A 25,193-nucleotide genomic window follows, 5' to 3' on the forward strand; every position below is an offset into this window, starting at 1 on the left:
AGTGTAGGGCTTCATCCCAGGACCTTGAGATCATGACCATTTTGTAGCCTGATGCTTTTACATTATACTTGATAATTTATTGTAAACATTTCTTTCTCTATAAGGTAACATTTCATTTTTATGATCTTCATTAAATTTATAATCATAAAAATTTATAAGCGGCTCATGCTGCCCTTCCCCCTGCTTGTACACATGTGTTCTCTTCCTCTCCCTCTCAAATAAATAAATAAATCTTTAAAAAAAAAAAAAAACTACTGCATATTGTATGAGACTGGAGACATGGAGATCAGTTAGGAAACTAGTCAATATGGAGGTAATGAAAAATTTTGGTGGAGACAGCCTGAAATGATACTATGAAAGACTTTTTATTTTTTTTACAAAGTCATATTAGAATTGAGGCAACTTTTTGTTTCAGAGTTTTAAAAAATGTAATATAAAACTAAATGAGAACATTTATATACTATAAATTAATAAATGAGACCAGAGCAAAAGAGAAAAAAAAAGATGTAAGTGGTATAATAAGCTGTGCTACATGCCAGGAGAATACATAAATAATCTGCTAGCTAGGCAAAATATCAACCAAACAATTAGGCATCCTTATATGAAACACTTTTATTTTGCTTAGGTAGAAATCATTCATATGATATAAAAACAGAAAGGAGTACCTCAGAGTTGCTGCAGTGCTTGCAGCACAGGGAACTACATGGGAAGCAGAGTCTCAAGGAAATACCAGGTCAAAGCCAAATACAGACAACCCAAAATTTATATAAACAGGAAGGATGTTAAGAGAAACTAACAAGAGTAAAGTTCCAAAACTACTGGCAGGAAACAGAGCCTGGAGCAATTCTTGAGCCCAAAGTTTAGGTATATGTATACATTCATACAATTCACAAAAATCTGCACTCCAGAACTGTCACTTGCAAATATACATTTTTTAAAAGATATAAACAAACAAACAAATCTCATGGTATTAATTCTTAGCTTCCACGAATAATCTCAAAAAGCCATCCAAAGATTGGTTGTGGGGAAAAAAAAAGCACAAACATTTAGGTTCTGTGTACTTTGAGTTAGGCTCCCAACTCTGCTTCTTGACAGCTGTGTGACATTCATTAGAATATTTGAAGCCTAATCTATGGACAAATTACAGGGCTGGGTGAAGTTTAAATAAGTTAATGTCTAAAAATAAAATAAAAATTCTATCTTTTATCCCATCATGCAAAATCATCACACTTAGAAATGTTTAAAATAATGTGAAATAAAATAGTACAGACTATCTGGAATACCAGAAATTGACTGTGAGGGGCCCTCGAGATACTGAAAACAGATGGCTATATTTCCTTCAGAACAAAAAAAGCTGGGGTATTATAAGCAGCTCATGTGACTGCTAATTAGGAAACACATATTTATTTTAAGATTTCTTGGAAAGAAAAAAGCAAAGATTTCACATAGAAGTCCCAAATTGAAAGTCAGAAAATTGGGCTATTTCTCAGATGAGTAGTTTTTCTGGTATGCTTTAGAGTTAAAGAAAAGAAAAGAAAAGAAAAGAAAAGAAAAGAAGAGAAGAGAAGAGAAGAGAAGAGAAGAGAAGAGAAGAGAAGAGAAGAGAAGAGAAAGAAAAGAAGAGAAAAGAAAAGAGAAAAGAAAAGAAAAGAAAAGAAAAGAAAAGAAAAGAAAAAAGAAAAAGCAGTTTTATTGCCTTAACAATGGTTAATGATTTTCTCAAGCAATACAAATGAGGCCAACACTGGAGATGCCTACAAATGATGAAATTCTTTATAGATTATAGAAATAAAAAAAACTTAAGTTGCCAGTTTCATTGAAATTTATAATAATCTAGCACCTTGAGCCAGTAAGTAATTTTGGATAAATTAATTAACCACAAAATCAAGACATGATTCACATGGATTTTTACAAAATTATTTGCACACGTCCTAATTTAAAAACCTGACAGATGGTATAGGATTCTTTTTGTTGTTGTTTTTGATAGAGAGAGAGAGAGAGAGAGAGAGAAGCAGGCTTCCCACTGAGCAAGGAGCCCAGCGTGAAGTTTGATCCCAGGACCCTAAACCGAAGGCAGATGCCTAACAACTGAGCCACTCAGGTGCCAAAAGGTAGAAGTTCTTAACCAAGTTATTGGCTGCAACTTGGATATGGTACCTTAAATAAATTCACAGGATTCTATCTGGGTTAGAATTATTTAGTGTTAATTGAATTTGGAAGACAAATTTTGACAGTCTCTATTAATTGTCTTGGATTATGAGTTTTGTAAAAAACCAATTTGTAGACGAGATTATGAGAAAAGGAAATGGTTTTCATTCAAAAAATTTGATCTTTTAAAGAAAATTGTCTTTAAAGTAGAAGCTAATGAGAACATAGGGATCAAAGAGAGAAGGGAGAAGACACTCCATCATCAAGAGCTGAATATATTTAGTGTTCAAATTTAATGTATATTGACTTTTTTTACTCACTGTAGGGACACTAGTATCAAGAAGTCATTATAACCAATACGTGAACTTTTCATGTAATCAATACAGGAGTCTTTAAAAATCAGAAAGTAAGTACAGCCTTAAAAAAAAAAAGGAGGAAATTCTGTTATACAGCTGAACCTCAAGGTCTGTGCTAAGCATTAGAGGATAGTCACAAATGGACAAATACTATATAATTCCACTCATATGAAGTATCTAAAAGTATCAAGATAATAGAAACAGAAAATAGAAAGCTGGTTACCAAGGGCTGAGGGTAGAGGAGAGGGGAAATTAGTGCATACAATTTCAGTATTACAATATGAAAAATTACATATCTGCCGCACAATGTGAATATATTTGATGCTACTGAATTGTACACTTAATGGTAAATTTAATATTATGTGATTTTACAATAAATTTTTGTTTGTTTATCAGAGAGTCAGAAGAATACCACTGGAATAGTTGTTCTTTGAAAATCAAAATGACTTCCTCAAAGTCATCTAGTGACAGAATTATGAACTACCTGAACTTTTCAAAAATGGATAAGCAGAACATTATACTATTAAGAAGAAATACATGCTGTTTTCTTTTGGTAGTCTCCGAGCAACAAAAATCCTAAAATAAGTATAAACCCTCATGCATCTTCAGTGGAAATGCATTTTGCTATTTCATTCTTGAAGTTCTATATCACAATGAAAAATAGCTGACCCATCACTTGTCATTTCATTAAATACTTTTCCAGCCGTGCCTTCTTTCTCCTCTTCTGGGACTCTAATGGCAAAAATGTTAGGTCTTCGTTATAGTCCCACAAGTCTCTAAGGGTCTATTCATTTTAATTTAGTCTATTTCCTCTCTGTTGCTTAGATTTGATAACTTCCATTGATCCATTTTTCAGTTCACTAATTCTTTCTTCTATCCCTTCCATTCCACTCTTGAGCATACCCACTTTTATTCTGGTTATTAGACATTTTAGTTCATTCCCATTTGATTCTTCTGAATATCTTCTATTTCTTTGAAGACTTTCTTTTTGCTGAGATTTTAATTTTTTGGTTTCCAGTATGCTCATAATGGTTGAAACATTTTCGTGATAGCTGGTCTATACTTTGTCAGATAATTTTAAGAGCAGTATCTCTGTCATTCCATGTTGGTCTCTACTGGTTGTCTTTTTTCATTAATTGGGGAATTTCCTTGCTATGGCAATTGATTTTCAATTGAAATCTGAACACTTTGAGTGTTATGTTAAAAGACTCTAGATCTTGCCTAAATCTTCTGTTAGCTGGCTTTGTTTGGCTCTGCTGCAGCAGAGGAAGCTATGGAGGTGCCATTTCATTACCACAAGGTGGGGGCAGAAGTCTAGGTTCCCCACTCAGCCTCCACTGAGGCCAGAGATGGGGTGGTGGCTCCTTGTTCTAGTTTACCACAAAGCCTTCACTGATATCTCCCTGGATGAAAAGGGTATAAGTGCTTCATTACTACTACCATGTGGCTTCCGACTATAAGGTGAGGGAGGTAGGGATCTTTACTGGTGGGTGGTGGTGAAAGTATTCACTCTCCACTAGGCCTCTTCAGACACACCCCAGGAAGGAGTAGGAGCTGGCTGGTATGTAATACAGGTGGGGGTGGGGAGGGCTAGTTAATCATTTGGTGGGGATTAAAGTATTGGCTGGCTCTGGCCTAATCTGACATCACTGCAGTAGGACTATTGGGCGTACCTCAATATAGCCTGGTAAAGGTGGAGGTCTATACTCCCTACCTTGCCTTTGCCAGGTGAGGGCATGGGTGAGAATAAGGTTTTTTCCCTGTGGACTTTGCCTGGTTAAGTAGAGTGGTTATTACTATTTTTAAGTTTTCTGTCCTGCAAGGGTACCCCTCTCCCAGTATTTGGCTAAAAAGATTAGGCTTTTGTTGGGACTTTTTCTCTTTTTTTGGTGTGCCCATTTGTGCTTCTGGATTATCAGTGTTTTTCAGTTCAAAAATACATGAGGCAAAAAGAAAAGCTAGGACATTTTCTCCTGTGGGTCCTGTGATGTTTAGCCATCAGGCCTTCTCTTCCTACCTCTCAGAATCTTATGTTTTATATATAATGTTCAGGGTTTTTAGTAGTTCTTAGAAGGAATAGGAAAAACCACACCACATCTAGTCTATCTTCCCAGAAGCAGAAATTCTCTTTTATTTTTTATTGTCAAATTGCAATGTTTAGAACATTACTGATTTTAACCACAATTATATTACAGATATAATTAATTATGCAATAGCAAAGACCAGGCTAACACTAGTGAGAGAAATGAATATATCTGTGAAACTAGGGCCTATTTTTCAGTTGTCTAGGAACATGGATTATCATTTCTTAAAAAAAAATAATAAAAATGTGGCAAAGTATTTAAATTGTTTCTATTGTCCTTTACATATAGGACATCCTCAAGGTTCTGTCTTTAGCATTTCCTATTTCTCTCAATTACTCCCCAGAACAGTAGTTCTATACTTCTTTAATGATGCACTAACTCCTGAAAAGGCATATTTGTTTAATAAAATCTATTAAATGCACTACTGTCTTACTTTAATACTGCAACTTTCAATTCCCAGAGGCAAAAATCCTACTCACTTTACAACAATTCTAAAATGTACATTTCCCTCACATTTTAACATCATTGAAATCTTCTACAATCAATGAATGCTATAATCCATGTATCTTACAATGGCTACTGGGCACATGGCACACACAACATGGTTGTGATTATATGTCCTCATGTGACCTCAGTCATAGCTATTTATACTATTTTCATTTCAGTCAACTTATGTGCATTGTTAGTACCTTATTCCTTGAACTTAAAATGTCTTCCTGGATGTCATCTTAAACTTTTGTTGATACTTTCCAGTAAGATCAAGAAAACATGAAAATCAAAATGGCTTAAAATAAAATCCCAAAGGCAATAAGGAAACATTCTTTAGTAATGTTGCATCAATGACACTCTAAATTGCACAGAAAATGATACTGTGTGAAAAAAAACCCTAGGTGATTAAACACAAACACGCACAGTATTATAGTTTCATTTTTTAACCTTTTTTAGTTGGCATATAAAATAATGACAGTGATAAAACAATGGCATCTTAAACTTCATGACATTCAGTATATGCATTATAAACACATTCAATATATTCCTGGCTTCCTACAGCACTACCGTCAGCATCTCAATTAGGGCTTATTTAAAACCACATTCCACTACAATCTCTTCTCTGCACCCCCCCCCCCCCTTTAGATCTCTTAGTAAGTCTAAAGGCATCATTTTCCCAATTACAAAGGTCAGACAGGCAGGCAAAACAGTGTAATGGTTTAAAGTACAGACTTGAAAAGTTAGACTGGTGAGGTTCAAATCCTAGCTCTGGCACTTACTGTGTGTGATTTAGTCTTTGATTCAAGTTTCCTCATCTATAAGAAGAAGAATTATCATACAGGCCTACCATCACTTACCCAAACCCAAATTTCAAATGTTTCATATTTTAGAAAGATTATATTGCAGATTATGTAAAACCCCCACTAAATCTGAGGCAGTACTTCATAACCAAACACATTAATATTTTTGCAGAAAATAAACATATAGTAAATGGGATAAACAAAGACTATAAATAGCTTCATATAAGTTTAGATCACAGTTTGCTCCCAAATGAGCCTACACCCAAATTTACAATTTGTTTGTCATTCTTCCAAGTTTTTGAGGTTTATAATACTGCATATAGGCATGCAGGACGGTGGTAACAACATGTTTTCATGTGATTGTTAGGATGACTGAAATTATATATATTTGAAGGACTTAGGCAGTGACTAGCACATATTAAGAACTCAATGAACATTAGCTATTATCAGGCATTATTACCACCTTTGATTTTTCCTCCTACCTCATGACCTAGATCCAGTGAATCACACCAAACCATATCAATTCTATTTTCCAAATTTCTCTAGATCTGCCCCATTTCCAATTTCACTACCATTGTCGAGATCTCTTGTCCAACAGTACTAATCTGTGAAGAATGTTATTCCTAAAATATAGAGTGCATATCCCTAAAAATGCATCACCACTGAAGGTCAAAGTTAAAAAGGCATACAAATTCTTCTATGCTGTGGCTTCAGTTCATCTTCCCAATCAAATCTACTCTCTCCATATACCTACTGCTAATGTTCTTTTTCCTGAAAAAATATGGCTCCAAAAAAACTCCTCTTATCCAATGGAATCAGAACCAGTATTTGCTTGGTTAACCAGAAAAGCTGATTAAAATAGGGAATCATAAAATGTAATACATATATGAAAATAAGCACATGTAAATAAGATATTTACTTCAACACAGAAGGTACGGGAGAATGTCTCTAGTGACTTAAACCTATGCTACCGGGGCAGCCCTGGAGGCTCAGCAGTTTAGTGCCACCTTCAGCCCAGGGCCTGATCCTGGAGACCGGGGATGGAGTCCCACGTCGGGCTCCCTGCATGGAGTCTGCTTCTCCCTCTGCCTGTGTCTCTGCCTCTGCCTCTCTCTCTCTCTCTCTCTGTGCCTCTCATGAATAAATAAATAAAATCTTAAAAAAAAAAACAAAAACTTATGTTGCCTTTCTTGCACAAACCATACTCATAACGCATTTCCTAAGACTTTAGTTTCTTTAAAATGAAGCAAAAGTTGAAGTCAACAGGACAGCAGTCAGAATACACAATCCATCTAGATCTTTTACTTTCAATCTTTCAGTTGTCTCAACCACATCTACTTGAATAGCAATTATATATGTATATAAAAGATTTATTTATCTACTTTAGAGAAAGAGTGAGTAAGAGTAGGGTGAGGGGCAGAGGGAGAGGGAATCTCAAGCAGATCCCCTGCTGAGGGCAGAGCCTGATGCAGGGCTCATTCTCACAACCCTGAGATCATGAGCCTAAATCAAGAGTTGGACATTCAACTGATGTAGCCACCCAGGCACCCCATCAGCAATTATATATATATATATATTTTTTTAATTTTATTTATTTATTTATTTATTTTTAAAATTATTTATTTATTTATGATAGTCACACAGAGAGAGAGAGAGAGAGAGAGAGAGAGAGGCAGAGACACAGGCAAAGGGAGAAGCAGGCTCCATGCACCGGGAGCCCGACATGGGATTCGATCCCGGGTCTCCAGGATTGTGCCCTGGGTCAAAGGCAGGTGCCAAACTGCTGTGCCACCCAGGGATCCCAGCAATTATATTTTTAAAGCCTTGCCTTTATCAAGTCTTTCAAAGTATTTGACTTTGTTATAGCAATAATTTTCTTTTTTGTACACATTTCATGAGTTTTGGGTAATCTAATAAATAATCAAGAACAAGTTCAGAACATGCACAATTAACTTTTGGTAGGCTTGTAACTCATTCGGTGAAACTGAAGTGAGTAAGTTTAGTAGAAGTAGCCTATTTGCTGCAATGTTCATTTTTAACAACTTTATGGGAATCAGTTATTATATTTTAACAAAGTGGCAAATGTCAGTTAATAACAGTGGAGGCCAGTTAAAAGAGCTATACCATATATTATTTCTCATTCATGAATAACATTTTATTCAGACAGCTCCCAATTCTCACAGGCATAAACTCTGCCCTCTGTTTAATGTAGCAGTTAATGTCACCTCCTCTAGAATCTTTCTCAATAATTTCTTCCTCAGTGTTCCTTTTACATGTCTTGGTCCCTTTCTTGTATGTAGTTTAGTTAACTAACTACACATATAACTGTAAGCTTGAAGATTAGGAATGGAGTTGCAGCCATTTTTATATCTCACAAAGCCTAACACTACTGTAGGAGACAGTTGTAATATAATGAAAAGAATATCAGAATTTGAGTCCTGAGAAGGAAGGTTCAGTTCTGATTGTGAAATGGATGTGATACTGAACATTCCCACAGCGTTCTTTAAAAAAGCAGGAGAAAATGATCTTTACAGTTTTAAGCAAACATACCTCATTATTATATGAAGATATAAATATCTCTTAGATAAAATTTTAATATTTTCATAGAACCCTAGACTTAGTTTCACCTTCTGAGACTCCTAACAGAATACATAATCTGCTTTAGGCAAAGTATCATTCTTGACAAGCTAAGTAAATTAGAGTTTTATCCTCAAATATCCTCTTATCAAAGTATGACAAATGACTACTTTATTATTCTCTGTTCCTCTCATCTAGTTACATTTACCCTCACATCAAATGACATGATAATTTTTTTTATAAATCCAGGAGAACCAAGAGCTCAGCTATTTTTCATTAAAAGTAATGACCAAATATAGTATTTTGAATAATAACAATTAATTTATTTAACGTTTACTGCAGGCTAAATATGCTGTATATTGTACCAAGTGTGTTATATACATTATTTCATCTAATCTTCACAATAATCTCATAAAATAGGGATAAGTATTATTATTTTCATTTTACAGATCAGGACACAGAGGTTCAGAGAAGCCAGCAATTTGCCTAAAGTTAATAGCAATTAATTGATAGAGTTAAGATTAAAATATCAGGGATATTATAACATTTCTCATGGATGTGGTGGTGAAGTTTATAGATTTCTTAAATTAGTTAAGAACTTCTGATTTTTTTTTTTTTATAAGGTTTTTTTTTTTTAATTTATGACAGTCACAGAGAGAGAGGCAGAGACACAAGGCAGAGGGAGAAGCAGGCTCCATGCACTGGGAGCCCGATGTGGGATTCGATCCCGGGTCTCCAGGATCGCGCCCTGGGCCAAAGGCAGGCGCCAAACCGCTGCGCCACCCAGGGATCCCAGAACTTCTGATTTTTTTATCCAAATAACAAAATTGCTGAATTCCGGATACAAGATGCAACAGGTGCAGACTATGAAGCAAGATGCCTACTTTGTTGAAAGGATCAGCAAGGGGATCAAGGTGGCTAATAGAGAGTATGTGGAGAAGAGTGAAGAATATAAGACCACAGGAGTAACACGGGGCCCAAACTACAGACATGTAGGACATCTGGAATGTAGGAATTCTGGCTTCTACTCTGAATGCATTATGAATCCACTGGAAGGATCTGAATAAAAATGTGGTGTTATCTCACTTGTAATATTTTAAATGGATCATTCTGGTCACTTTGTGGAAAACAGATGGGGGTGTGTGTGCGGGAAGAGGATGGTTATGGTTAGAATTTTTGCAACTATAATAATTCCAGTAGAAAACAATGGTGTCCAAGATCAGGAAGAAATTAAAGCGGCAATGAAAACAGTCAGATACTGGATATATCTTGAAGGGTAAGCCAAGTGAAATCTTGAGGATTATATTGGATGTTTATGGAGTAAGGCTACAATGAAAGCCATAAATAAGCCACCACAAATATTTAAGAGTTATCATACCCTTAAATAGTTGATATTTTAATGATGAAGTGATAAAGCTCATGAAATTTTTTCCATGCTGTAAATAAGACCATGAAAATGTCACTGACTATAATCCTACTTTTTATAATGATATAAAATCTTCAATTGTAGTGGCTTTGAAACTACTACAAACACAAAAATATGTTAAATATACTAATTAAACACCATCCTATCCCATGTACTATAACACTACATAATGTTAAGCTTTATACAGGGCTAATTTTCTCTACTATTGAAAAATTTTACAGCAAACACCAAAACTACTCAAGATAAAAGCACACCTAGGGATTCCTGGGTGGCTCAGTTTGTTGACTCTTGATTTTGGCTCAGGTTGTGGGATCAAGCCCTGGGTCCCACTCAGCACTGAGTCATTTGGGATCTTTTCCCTCTTCCACTCCCTTTCATACACTTTCTCCCTCTCTCTAAAATAAAAAAGTAAAAAAAAAAAAAAAAAAAAAAAAGAAGAAGAAGAAGAAGAAAGCACTCCTAAACATATGTGGTGGAAGCCTAAAAAAGAAATGTAGTGAAAAAATGAAAATACAAAAAGATAACAGAATAATGGCATCAATAACCAAAATGTTAATAAAATAAATTGTTTTATTATTCAAATACAAATTTTTTTACATAAACATAAAAATTCCTATAATTTGCAAAAATGAAAGGACAATTCCAAGGTCTAAAACTAGAGTCATTCAAACAAATAACATTCATTGGTCAACCAAGAAGGACCGGCTGAATAAACTACAATGACATACTACACAACAGAGTACGGAAACCTAAACAGAACAATGAGAACTAGCTTTATATACTCCATTATATAGTGATCTCCAGAATAGACTATTAAGTGAAAAAAGCAAGTGAAGAACTATGTATATAGTATTCTAACATTTACCTACAAGGGGAAATAATATTTTAAATGATACTTGTGTTAAAAAACAAACTGATAAATAAAATATTAAAAAAATAAATAATTGGGATAAAATACAAAATTTGCGAACACAGGAAACAGGATGGTAGAGCAGGGATTGCCATTAGAACTCAGTATTTTACGTAAATTATAAAACAAAATTAAATTTAAAAAAGCAAACTCTAAAAAGTAAATGAAATTAATAACGAACCCAAGAGTATATCTAGTTGGTGGCATAACACACAGAAAAGAACTATTTCAAAGAACTATTTTGTGATTTCGACACACAGTAATTTGATTGTATATATCTGAAGTAGGATACCTTAGGGACCAAAAGAAATGCCCCCATACAAAACTTCAAACTGCTTTCAGTAATCGGTATTGTTGTTGTCAGTGCTATTGTTGTTATAAGTAGTCTAATGTATATGTAATATCTAACAAAGCAAATTAGTAATTGTGGAAATGGAACAAAGGGAGAAAGGAAAAATTGATACACGATACAAGAGGGTAAAGGAAAACACCTTGGTGCCAAATATGAATTTGAAGCAGTGACCAACTCAGTAGCAATGAGCACTTCTAAGGAACAGGGCTCCTTGGAGAGAGGCAGAGACACAGGCAGAGGGAGAAGCAGGTTCCCTGCAGGGAGCCTGATGCAGGACTCAATCCTGGTACCCCAGGATCACACCTTGAGCCAAAGACAGATGCTCAACCACTGAACCACTCAGGTGTCCTCCTGTGGTCTGTGTACATGAACTAGGTGTCTCTTTTTGCATCCAAATTTCCTCTTCTTATATGGAAACCAGTAAGACTGAATTAGGGCTGACCCTAAGGACCTCATTTTAACTTAATTATCTCTTTAAAGGCTGCATTTATACAGTCACAATCCAAGGTTCTGGGGGGCTAGGGCTTCAAAATATAAATTATGTGCAGACACAATTCAGCATACCAAAGGAAGAGAATGAAGTTAATGCATACGTTTCAATACCTGACCCATCAGTATTTAGCAAAACAATGCACATACTGAGCATTAACATACTCCCCAAACTCACCTCTGTTACTGTTCCTCTAATCCACTCTGGAGAAGGGGCAGTATTAAACAATCTTTATTTTTAGTTTTTCCTAAGACTTCTACCTTATTCAAAGCAGGGAGAGGTTGAGAAGAATTATTTTGGTGAAAAGGTAAGATAACAGCCAGAAAATGAAGAGCTATCACAAATCAGATGTGAAATTGTTAAATGTCTAGAAACTAACTGTAATTTCATACTGTTTGTTCTATCTCCGCCGGAGCTCAAAATTTATTTACTTTTTTGGTAAGATTTTATTTTTAAGGTAATCTGCACACACAATGTGAGGCTCAAACCTTGAGGTCAAGAGTTGCATGCTCCACCAACTGAGCCAGCCAGGTGCCCTCAGAAGTCAAAAATTCAGAACTCACTGTATCCAAACCATCCTCACAACTTCAGAGTAAACTATGCGTGCTTCATTGTTTGTTTCATCTCTCATTTCAATAGGGATTAATTAGAACTATTCTGTGCATGATACATTTCCTAAAGAAGCATGTAAACATCTGATGCATTGTAGAGATGATGAATTAGCCAGGAATATCCGAAAAGTTTTTGGAAGAAGTGACCCTTATATAGCTACATTTGAGAATCTGGTAGGAGCTGGTCAAGCAAAGAAATAAGGCAAATGAACCAATGTAAGAAAAGACTCATTAATATGAACCAGCAGTAAATGCTGGGGAATTAAAAGTAGTCCAATATTGAAGACAGTGAAAAATATGGAAAGTGTTAAGAGAAACAGAAGTAGGAAGAAGCCAGATTATTTCTATTGATTGTATAAATAATATTAATCATTGAAGCTACATAGCTTGGCCAGGGGCATAAAGTTAGTGAATGGCAGAACCAGGATTTGTAACAAATTTAACTCCAAATACTTCAGTTAGCAGTGACCCAACTTTCCTAGGTCATTACTGTTTTATAACTATTATTTCTACATCATTATTAACAGGGCTTTCTTTTACCCTATAAACACTGTAACTTGGGGATATCTTCACTCTATCTCTTAAGCCACTATGCTATATTTTTCTAAACCAAAGAAAACATTAGTGAGACTAACTGGTGGAACAGATAATGTTGATAAAAATAATGGTGTATTCTGGAAGGGTTTTGGACTATCATCACCTTAACAGATAATCCAGTCAGTATCTATCAGTTAAACTGTCTTTTATAAACATTGTCATTACTTTAAAAAGTCCGAAAGAGCAAAATAGAAAAAGTCATCATTCTTCTACATTTAATTTTGTTCAAAGACACTACATATTTAAATACTTCAGTTATACTACAGCCATAAATTCAAACTGCCTAAAGAAAAGTAGTTACATCAGCAAAACTCTAGTGAGCCTTGGCCAAATCAAGTTACTTTTGTTTGTACAAGTCCTATGAAGCACTTTGTTCCATAGCCTACCTTCTAAAAAATGAAAAGTTGTAGTTGTTCCATTGAAAATATGAACACCTGCAGCAGACTGCTTACCCTTCCTCATACTTCTTTACTGACATGTAAAACACTGAATATGCCAAGTACCTGCTTTTCCCCAGGTAGACATGGGCAAGTGATCAAACCCAGGCCAACGCAAATCCCTGAAGAGGATATGTGATGTACTCAGAGGACTCTGAGAAAAATTCCTCTCTCTGGAGAAAATAATTTTCATTCCCCACTCTTTATTTTGCTCTCAGATGTGCATATGTAAAAACACTACTGAGGAGTTGAAGCAATCATCCTGCAACCAGGAGGGGACAAGGCTAAGAAAAAAGTTATTTTGGAAAGGCAGAAGAAGAAAAAAACTGAAAGATCCCAGGCCCTTGGGTGATATCACCAAGCAGTTTAATAAACTTGAATGACCTTCCGCTAAACTATATTATATACCATCAAACAAGGATCCTTACTTTTTAGGTCATTTTAAATTTGATACTGTGACTTGCAGCTAAAATCATCCCAACCAACACAGTGGGTTATCAGTCAAGTGGAGGAAATTATTCCGGATGATTCTCTTTTCCAACTCAGAAGCATGAATTTTAAAAAGGAAACACAGGGATTAAACATTTGAAGAAAAGGTTGAGTTTTCATTTCCCATGAGAAAGTAAAAAAGATAATGGTCAAAAGTTAATATATACTGAGTACTTACTATGTGCCAGGTACTTTGTTTAATGGATTCCTCAGTTAATCCTCACAACAAACTAGGAAATACTATTCCCTTTCTATAGGAAACAGAAATATTCATAAATTAAGCAACTTGCCCAAGGTCATATCCCTTGAGAATGGAGGAGGAAGTATTCAAAATCCACATTATTTGACTCCAGAACCTGAGTATCAAATATTTAAGGACACCTAACAATAAATGCACATTAGGCTATTTTTTCTATGAAGAAGAGATCTAAGTCCTCTGTTGGGCATGACAAGAACAGAAAGGAATAAAGAAGTTAAGAATCATGATTGTAATTATGAACAACCACCATTATTTTGCAATGACAAAAGACTACCACATTTTACACATAAAGAAATCAAGGCCTGAGGCACCTAGTTGGCTCTGATGGTTGTGTCTTGACTGTTGATTTCAGCTGAAGTCATGATCTCAGGGTCCTGGGATGGAGTCCTGAGTTGGGCCCCAAGCTCAGTGGGGAGTCTGCTTGAGGTTTCTTTCTCTCCCTCTCCCATGCCCCTCCCCACTATCTCAAGCTCATGAGCACTCTCTCTCAATCTCTACTATGTAAATCTTAAAAAAAAAGAAAAAAGAAAAAGAAAAGAAAAAGAAATCAAGGCCTAGAAAGGAAAAGAGGGAAGTGTAATTAGCATTATAGGCAGTAAATAAAACTCAAGTAACTCACACATTCTATTTCCAGGCCAGAGTACTTTTCATTTTCCTAAATGCTGCCTCCCCTTTAAAATGATGTTTTGGGGCACCAAACTGACTGGATGCCTCAGTCAGTTAAGCGTCTGCCTTTGGCTCAGGTCATGATCTCAGAGTCCTGGGATGAGTCCCAAGTCAGACTCTGCTCAGCAGGGAATCTGCTTCTCCCTTTCCCTTTCCCCCACCACCTGCTTGTGTGCATGCATGCATGCTCTCTATCTCTCTTCTCTCAGATAAATAAAATCTTAAAAAAAAAAAAAAGACCTATCATATATCATAGTTCCAATACATGAGGGGAGAAATGAAATACACAAATAAATAACAATATTTAAGGCTTCCTATGAGAGATTCACAGAGTAGAACTCCCATATTCAATATTTACCAGTTGGTAAGCTTTGATAAGAGCAGACAATAAAACCTATTTATGGTGTTGGATACATTGGATACATAGTAAGAAGAAAGTGAAATAACTTAGTGAAAAAATTATTTTGTCAGGATAACTATACTACCTTGTTATATGTTTGAAGAATCAGGTTTTCTTGGAAAGTACCCACTCATTAAAGGTAGATAAGAATAATGACCATTTCTTTTTTTTTTTTTTTTTTTTAAATTTTTATTTATTTATGATAGTCACACAGAGAGAGAGAGAGAGGCAGAGACATAGGGAGAAGCAGGCTCCATGCACCGGGAGCCCGATGTGGGATTCGATCCCGGGTCTCCAGGATCGCGCCCTGGACCAAAGGCAGGCGCCAAACCACTGCACCACCCAGGGATCCCAATAATGACCATTTCTCATTGAATTTTTTAAAAAGTTTTAAAAAAACTTTTAGAAAACAATCTTAATAATAAGATTAAATAAGTAAATGTTTTGACTAGAGAACTATGTATCATATTCTCCCTATAGTAAAGTAACCTAAGTTATTGTTAGTTTCCCTAACAACTCATGATTACACAAGAATAGACTACACTGCTAAGTATTAACCTTGAATCATTTGACAATGCTCTACATATACTCAAAAGAAAAGGAGATGGAAATGGAGAAGTGTACAATTAATTACTCATATCAATACAAAGTACCAAAAGCCAAAGAGGGTGGGGAGATGGAGGATCACCTCCTAATGAAAGACTCAATACATGAATTCCCAAGAATGGCTTATTCTTTTTACTGGGAAGAAGAGTTTTCATGAATTAAGGTAATATAAGTGCTCATTCACTTATCTGTAATAGCAATTTCTATAAAATCTCAGGTCTCTAAAATAGTGTTTAGGTATTTAAATAAAAACACAGAACTGGCTTACTCTGCAATATCGAGATATCCACAGGAAGCAGCTGCATGTAGTGGTATCCAGCCTTCATTATCAGGTTGATTAATATTTGCTCCATTTTCAACCAGAAACTTCACCATATCAACATTGTCATCGATGCAAGCCTAAAAACAAAATAGAAAGCACAATCAGAAAAATCTGAATCAACACTCCTAATAAACTACAGTTTTTATAACATAAATATTCTTTTAGTCTGCTATCTTGATTGTACTGCCATCAAACAGGCTAATGATATCAACTAAATGGTAAGGGTCCTTGCTTAGATACATATACAGCAGTACTGTGGGTGACCAGACCATGCCAATCTCACGATGAAAATAAGTACACGTTAAAATAATATCAAAACATTACATAAGTACCAATAATATCTTCTACAGCAATGGTTCCCAAAAATGTGGTCTGTTGAGGGAGGAGGGATCCTTTCAAGGAATTGACAAGTCGAAACTACTCTCAAAATAATACTAAGATGGTGTTTCCACTTTTCACTGTGTTGACAGGTGCACTTGAGGATACAGAAAGCACTAGTGGCAAAACTTGCTGTGCCTTAGCACAAATCAAGGAAGTGGCCAAAAAACTATTAACAGTCACTATATTTACCACTATGCACTCATAGTTTTTTTTTTTTTTTAAGCTATTTTTATTTATGAATATCCTTGACAAAGTAGTAAAACCTATAAATCTTAAAGGTCTTATAAATCTCAAAATTTGACCCCTGAATACACATCCTTTTTAATATTCTGTAGAACAAGACAGGAAATATGGATAAAACACTTCTTCCAAGTATAATGGCTCCCTGAGGAAAAGCACTTGTACAACTAAGATGCTAGCTGACTAGCCACTTTTCCCATAAAATTTAATTTTTACTTAAATGAGAAACTATACTTAGTCTAACTTGGATTCTTTGCATTCTTTTTCTTAAAAAAATGAACACTCTGTCATTTCAAGAAAAACAAGTTATTTGTTGTCAATGATAAATTCAAGCCTTAAGAGCAGATGAATCAGTTACTTCAATTTTGAAATGTTATTTATGTAACATAGGTACAGTACTGCTGCTTTAAAATGAATTAATAAGTACTTAAAACCCTCCGTTTTAACTTCTATTATCGTCAAATATTAATATACACACAGCATAGGAACAAAAAGTTCTTTGAGATCTTTCAGTCATTTTTAAGAGTATAAAGCAGTCCTGAGACAAAAATGTTTGAGAAACTGCAGCCTATGATAGGTAAGAAGGGACGTTTATCAATGTTTCTTTTGTGCCAGGTAGCATGACTGGTATTTTGTCTATTTTACTGACTTATATACACTATCCGCACATAAACTCTTTTGAGAACAGGAATTCTGCTGCATCTGCAGCATCTTATACAGTTCTTGGTATGTGGTAGGGGCTTAATAAATGGATGAACAAATGAGAAAGCTAAGATTCAAAGAGATTAAGTTGCTTGAGTAAGTCAGACAGGTGGGAGATGACAGAGCTGGCACTCTAATAGATGTTTAGAATCTAAAAGAATAAGCTCTTTTTCCACACCTCACTGCTTTCCACAGATATTCCTAGTTTATCAACATATTTCTTACCTAATTGTAGTGTCTGCAACAGGATATCATTAAGTTCTAGGCACTTACAAAGTGTTGTGTAAGTGAAATCAATTTTTTATACCTATCACAGAAACAGAAGAAAACACTTTTAGTAGCATTTTCTTAGGGGGGGAAAAGGAGTGTCAAGTAAAGCACTATGAACAAAGTACAAAGTGGAAAAGTACTGACATGGAATCATAGCTTTTGTTTCTAGGCTCTAGTATCAGCTCTGCCACAAATTTTGTAGTGATGGACAAGTAACTAATCTTTTGAGGCATTAGTGTCTTTGTTTTTCAAGTGGAGGAAAGAAGCTAAAACTCCCTAACATGTTTAAGATTCTTATGTATCTATGATTCTTCTCCTTGGAACAAGTTATAAGCAACTTGATGGCAAGGTCCCACAGTGCCCAGAATGGTACCTTACATATGGCAGATGGTAAATGAATATATAAATAACATTCATTTGGACTTTAAGTATATACTGCTCATGAAAAAAAAATTTTTTTCAAGAAGCAGTAGTTAAAGGGTTGGAGAGAGATGAAAACCACAGCTATCTAATAGCAAAAAAAAGAAGAAATGTCAAAATACTATTAGAAAGCACTCTATAAAATGTTGAGATAGTTAATGCCCCACAGTGATTTCAATTAGTATTAGATTTATAGACTTAATCATTAATTTTCCTTGAGAAAAGATATAGATTTAATTATATTACCATTTTCACTCAACCTGCTTTAATTCCTACAGGCTCCGTAACAGTATTTTTTAAATCACTGACATAAAAATGTAACACTCTATTTGATAAATAATATGAATCTGATTTTTTTAAATGAGAGAATGTCAAGCAAACAAGAAATGATTCTTTATAAAGGGATATGAGAAAATGCTCACAATATATTAAATTTTTAAAGAAGAATCCAAGAAGTTTACCTAATATTCCAATTTTACTAAAAAATATGTACACAAAAAGACTATACACTGAAGGTTTTTAAAAAGATTTTATTTATTTATTCATGAGAGACACAGAGAGAGGCAGAGACATAGGCAGGGGGAAAAGCAGGCTCCCTGTGGAGAGCCCGATGTAGGACTCAATCCCAGGACCCTTGGATCATGACCTGAGTCAAAGGCAGGTGCTCAACCACTGAGCCACCCAGATGCCCCTGTACTGAAGGTTAATAGTCATTATCATTAGTTGTGAGACTAAGAAAAAATTTTATTTTCTTTAAATTTCCCTTTATTTCCAAATGTTTACAATGAATAGGCAGTGTTTACATAAGAAAACTTGACATCTGATTCTTTTTTTTTTTAATATACTATTTTTAAGTAAACTTTACATCCAACGTGGGGTTACACTCACAACCCAGAGATCAAGAGTCACACACTCCAACTGAACCAGCCTTGTGCCCCAACACTTGATTCTTAAAAGAGAAATATTAAATTTATTTTATTTTAATATGGAGAAAAAAACTGTTGATGAAAATGTAAAATTCATAAAACCCCTTCAGAAAACTATGTGACAGTATCCACTAAAGTATAATAGCATGATAGAATATCTATCATACTATAAGGTATAATAGAATAAAGAACAGTAGTAAATAAATAAATGGCATGGAATGTATGTGTGTAAGGAGATTCTATTCATGTAAAAGGATCCTATACATCAATGAGAAAAGAACATCAAGCACAATGAATAAACCACTGCTAACCTCCACAAGACAGATGATCTTCACAGACATAGATGAGGGAAAAAAGGACAGAAAGGATATATACTATGGTTTCTAGACAAAACTAATCTCTGATGCTGAAGTTCAGAATCATTGTTAAATTGGTAAGGAAAGGAAGGGCATGAAGGAGTTTTCTGGAAGACTGGAATTGTCTTTTAACTGATAGCTTTTAAATACTATGAAGAACTCCTTGCCCCCAAGAATTCCCACTTTTTTTTAAGCTAAATATCCCGAATTCCCTTATCTATTCTTCATATTATATATACTAAAAACCATATAAGCCAAGGCCCTAGAAACACAGGGAGGGGGAAGGATCACACTGTAATAGAGCAGCTTGTCCATAAATTGACTATGATCATATAAGGGTACAACAGCAGTGGATAAAAAACTACTAAAGTATCACTGGGACACAGAGATAACTTCTTGCAACTAAGGTGGTCCATATAGGTCCATATACATGTGAGAGGCACCTGGTTGGCTGAGCTGGGAGAGTGTGTGATTCTTGACCTCAGGGTCATGAGTTCGAGCGCCATGTTGTGGGTAGAGTTTACTTAAAAAAAAAAGAAGTATACCTTTGAGCAAGGTTTTGAAGATTACATAGGAGTTGTTCAACTAGCAATTCAAGTGGAAGGACCTTCACTGGGCAAATGCACTGTGATTAAAAAAAAAAATGTATGAAATAAACTAAGTAAATCATCCAGTGGTATAGAGAGTTTTGGTAAGTTATGATAAGGCTACGTGCTACAAGGTCTCAATATATTTGTAAAAGATCTGAATATAATGCAAAGATGATTGGATTTGACGCTATAGGTGTTTTTTTTTTAATTTTTATTTATTTATGATAGTCACAGAGAGAGAGAGAGGCAGAGACACAGGCAGAGGGAGAAGCAGGCTCCAAGCACCGAGAGCCTGACGTGGGATTCGATCCCGGGTCTCCGGGATCACGCCCTGGGCCAAAGGCAGGCACCAAACCGCTGCGCCACCCAGGGATCCTTTTTTTTTTTTTTTTTTTTTATATAGGTGGTTTTTAACCCACTTTCTACTCCCACACATCAAAGGAACAGACTATAATACTCCCATCAGTCATACTGGCTCAATTCAGCAGTAGAGAGAAACAGGAGAAACATTTTATAACTTTAAGAAGATAATGTTCGAAAAAAGCTCTTCAGAGGTTTTTTTTTTTTTTTTTTTTTTTTTTAAGATTTTATTTATGTATTCATGAGAGGCCCAGAGAGAGAGAGAGAGGCAGAGACACAGGCAGAGGGAGAAGCAGGCTCCGCAGAGGAAGAAGCAGGCTCCACACTGGTAGCCTGACGTGGGACTCGATCCCCAGTCTCCAAGATCACACCCTGGGCTGAAGGCGGTGCTAAACCACTGAGCCACCCGGGCTGCCCCTCTTCAGAGTTTTTAACCAGAGGGGTGACATGATCAGATCAATATTTCAGAAAGATTACTGGAAGCAATAGGAAAAGAGAGGAGCCTAAACTGAGCCTTAGAAGTCATTCAGACTGACCATATTGAAAAACTTAAAGAGAAAATATGCAAGGCTTAAAGAATGGATACATTAAAGTGAAGGACAGGGAGAAGCCATTCATGAAAATAAACACTACAGGTTCAAGAAACAGATTGGGGAAAGAAAGATGATTTCATAGCTTTGGACATGCTGAATTTATAGGTGTCTGTATATCTAATGAGGCATATCCAGTGGCCAATTGGATATGCAGATCTAGAGCTTTGAAAATAAATTTGAAATGAAAATATCAATTTGGGAATTATCTGCATTAAGCTAATAATACAATGGGGCTTGAAATCACTGAGGATATAGCAAGTGATTCTGAAAACAGAGAAGTGTTAAATTATGACCTATACATTCTATTTGGAAAACAAAGACATTTGTGTTATTTTATTCAGTCAAAGGGAGAGTTCTCAAGCAGCTTACCAGCTGGTATAAAGACAAACACACAAATAGATAACTATATTAAAAGGAATATTATATAATTATAGGGCTGTGCACTACTTACTGTGGGAGCTCAAAAAAGGAGAACTAAGGAAGAATGGTATGTGATAGTCTGGGAATATTTCCTGGAGGAGGATCTGTATCAGAGTTTAACATATGAACAAGTGACAGGCATCTTCTGGTGTATGAAGATGCAAAGTCACATATAGTGAGGAAAAAGGTATGCAAGATCTAAAATAGAGTTTATTTGCCACCTTTGAGTAAATCTTTGACACTGAAGATAAAAAATTTTTCAAGATGAATGGTTACTTTTTTAAGTTTAAGAAGGCAAAAATAAATAAATAAAATAAAATTAAAGTTTAAGAAGGCAATATTCAAAAAAAAAGAAGGCAATACTCAAGCTCTTTGAAAATATTAACCTATGGGTACAGCTAATTCCCAATAAATGAAATGTTGATTCTGATTTAAAATATTTGTGTTTAAGTCAGTATAATGCAAGAAAAACCAATAAAAATCCCTAAAGTAGTTAATGCTAAATCTACTTGTTCCTTTGTTTATAAATGTAATAAATTTCTGAAATGTTTTAATATAAATTAAATGGTAAAAATACTGTCACAAAATATATATATATATTACATATGAATCTCAAGTTTGTGGTGCAAGTTGTTCAAAATGTTCTCCTAAACATTTATAAAGCATACACAAGCAACTGGCAAGGCATGCCCATAAAAATATTGTTGCTAAAAGAATCAAAACCTAACACATGCAGCACATTAAGAGACACATGACTTGCTAACTTTAAATATTTGACTAAATATGGTCAGTTTATTAAGCCATATATGGAAGGAAACAGAATGACTCAAACTATGCTAGTAAGATTTTGTAGGTAGATCTTAAATTTTTCATGACTACATATCCAGAGCAACCGCCAATAATAAATAGCTGTGTGAAGACACATTTGTCATTTAATTCCAGGTACAGAACAGCTTTGTCAACCTGAGATGTGAACTAATTCAACAAACTAGTTCAAGTACATAAAACATCTGTTTTTATTGAAAAGGAAACCTAGTTATTTTTCTCAGAGAATAAGCTCAAGGACAAGCTTTGTTTCCTACACTTTCTAAGAAAAAAGTTGCAAAGCCTAACAACAAAGTATTGATAAAGGGGCTATACAATGTTGGCTGAAAGTAGACAAAATTCATGAGTTAATGACAAATTTTGGTTAGAGCATGAATAGCTTGAAAAATCATTAAATTTCATTCCCAGAGAAATAAAACCAAAAATGTTATGTGACTATGTAATTCAACTGAGTAAAATCACAATTACAAAATTAGGAGCATTTCAAATAAGTTCTAACACCATAATATTCCTTTTCATAAAAGTGAGTTAAAAAAAAAAAAAGGTTTGTTTAAAGTGCATATCCTAGAGCCAGACTGTCAAGGATTAATCCAGTTCTGCCACTTACTAGCCAGATGTTGGATAAATTACTTAACATCCTGTGTGCCAGTTTCCTCTGGAAAATGAGGGTAATAGTAGTACTTACCTCAAAAGTTGAGTATGAGAAGTATATGAATTAATATAGAAAGCAATTAGAGTAGTATCAAATAGTAAGTGCTTATGTTTGTATTAATGCATAATCGACATGCTAAATCATCTCCATTTCAAATTTTCTTTTTTATATTCACATCTAAAACTTGCTTTCTCATCCCTCTATAAATTATAAAAAAGGTTATATGTTGGAGACTTGTCAAATATTCCTTTTAGTATCATTTTTGGTAAAAGTCCCACCCACAATTATTTCTAAGAGGAGGACTAAATTTCAAAAGATGCACTTACGGGGTTTCAAACTTCCTTCAAACAAACTTTTATATATAAAAGTTTCAATATAAGCTCATACATATTATATAAGACTCAGGAGGGAAAAGTAACAGAAAAAGATTTAGTTGTACGTCATTTGAGAACTTAAGTACTTAAGTGAAAATGAAATCACAGCCAATTAGTTGAAATGTTTACAATTTGTACCTAATCATTAGTAACACAGTTCATTAAGACAAATTAATTTAAATATGGAGGTTCTCTAAAACCAATTTGCACTTCCTTGAAACAATTCTTTATGACTCTTACTAAGGAAAACTCAGTTCTGCTCAACTGCTGGGAACAGAAATTTGTAGATATATTCGAAAACAGTCCATTCTCTAAGCATTCAGAGGGACATACGTATCAGTGAGTATGCTTAAGAGGAATTGAACTGAAGCTATTCAAGCAAGTATTTGTCTATTTTAAGGAAAACTGAATTTGGATTATCAAAGGAAGAGTTATGAATGTGGTTTATACAAGAAAAACAATGAAGACTTCTAAGCAGTACTCTCATACTGAATAATAAAAAAGTAAATAGCTTGGTCTTGGATTAAGAGGAGCAAGTAAATGAGCATGTATAAGCTTAGGAATCATCTATTATATTAGTTATGAAAACAAGTAACAAGTTCAGCACTATATTATCTTTAAAATATTTTTGCCTTTTGACTCTTATATACAAGCAGGTAGGAAATCTAGATACAAAAATAAAAGCTTGTCCTCATATAAAAAAGCTTGTCCCTTATACAAAGTGCTGGAACACAGGAAATTCTTCATTTGGATTAAGAAAAAGTTCAGGCTTATGGTATCCTAGAGAGAATAAAGGAGACATATATCTGACAAAGAGAATATCCAATATATATTTGTGGATTGTATGAACTAGACATGGCAAACAGACAATAAAAATATCTGAAAAAAATTTTTGAGACCAAAAAAAGTTTCTAGGGGAAAAGCAATCTAAGTACTGCTTGAACATTCATGCTTCATCCAACAAGCACTACATATTTGAAAGATAACCCTAGAAATTGGAAACTATAAATATTCAAAGATTGAAATATACCCATATCTTCTTATTACACAGCTCTGTTATTTCCTTTATTGATAAAGATCTATAAACTACTAAGTTAAACCTAGATCTTCAGAGGCCAACACTTTTATTTGGGGACTTAATAAGGGAAGAGCATTTCTTTTAGAGTTTAAAATTCTTAGGATCTATAGAGAATGGATCTTCAGGATCATTCTCTCACTGTAAAAATCATGATTTGTATTGATTGCCTACTATATATAATGCATTCTAGTAAATGTAAGAAGAGACTAAAAAGATTATATTCTCTTTTTTTCCTTCATGAACAGTCCCTGGCATATAGAAAACAGATAATAAATACATGTAAAATGAATCAAAACAAAATGCTAACTTGTCCTTAATGAGTAGGCATTTATGATCTAGTGTGTGGATGTGTAGGTAAAACTGTCCTACGTACTGTGCAAGACTTTATTATTTTTTTTGTACTGTGCAAGACTTGCTGCCTTTCTGGACCTGAGTGGCTCAGGGTGTGATCCTGGCATCCTGGAATCGAGTCTCACATTGGGCTCCTTGCAGGGAGCCTGCTTCTTCTCTTCTCTGCCTGTCTCTGCCTCTGTGTGTCTCTCATGAATAAATAAAATCTTAAAAAAAAAAAAAAGAAAAAGACCTGCTACCTTTCTTATTGTTTCATATGTTCCAAATCTTTTCTCCCATTGAGATGACAGTTCCTTAAGAATAGAAAATGTCTTTATATACCCCACAATACCTAACAGTCACCCAATAAATTTTTGCTAATGAGCTAAAACAGAATGCTTGTAATCTAATTAGGAAAGTAAGATAAGCATATAAAACAAAAATAATAAGCAATTTAAAAGAAATATAGCATTAATGAAAGAGTCAGTATGGGAGTAGAGATGAGTTAAAGACAAATTTTTGGAGAAAATAAATCTTTGGCCAGGTTTCATTATTGTCTGAACTCTAGACAGGAAGGTAGTTATAAGGTTGCTGTTTTGCTTGTTGAAGTCTTTCATCAGAAGTGATCACTCACTGACCTGGATGGAGGAGTTTAAT

General features: G+C 34.7%; 1 protein-coding gene across 1 annotated transcript in view; it reads right to left on the reverse strand.

Annotated features, from left to right (window-relative positions):
* Window positions 1–25,193, reverse strand: part of PPP1R12A (protein phosphatase 1 regulatory subunit 12A) — a 139,265-nt gene that overhangs the window by 75,414 nt on the left and 38,658 nt on the right. Inside the window, 1 exon segment of the mRNA XM_038558529.1 lies at window positions 15,966–16,096. Coding sequence (XP_038414457.1) covers window positions 15,966–16,096 — 131 coding nt within the window.

This window comes from Canis lupus, chromosome 15 (assembly GCF_011100685.1).
Source record: "Canis lupus familiaris isolate Mischka breed German Shepherd chromosome 15, alternate assembly UU_Cfam_GSD_1.0, whole genome shotgun sequence".
Taxonomy (NCBI): domain Eukaryota; kingdom Metazoa; phylum Chordata; class Mammalia; order Carnivora; family Canidae; genus Canis; species Canis lupus.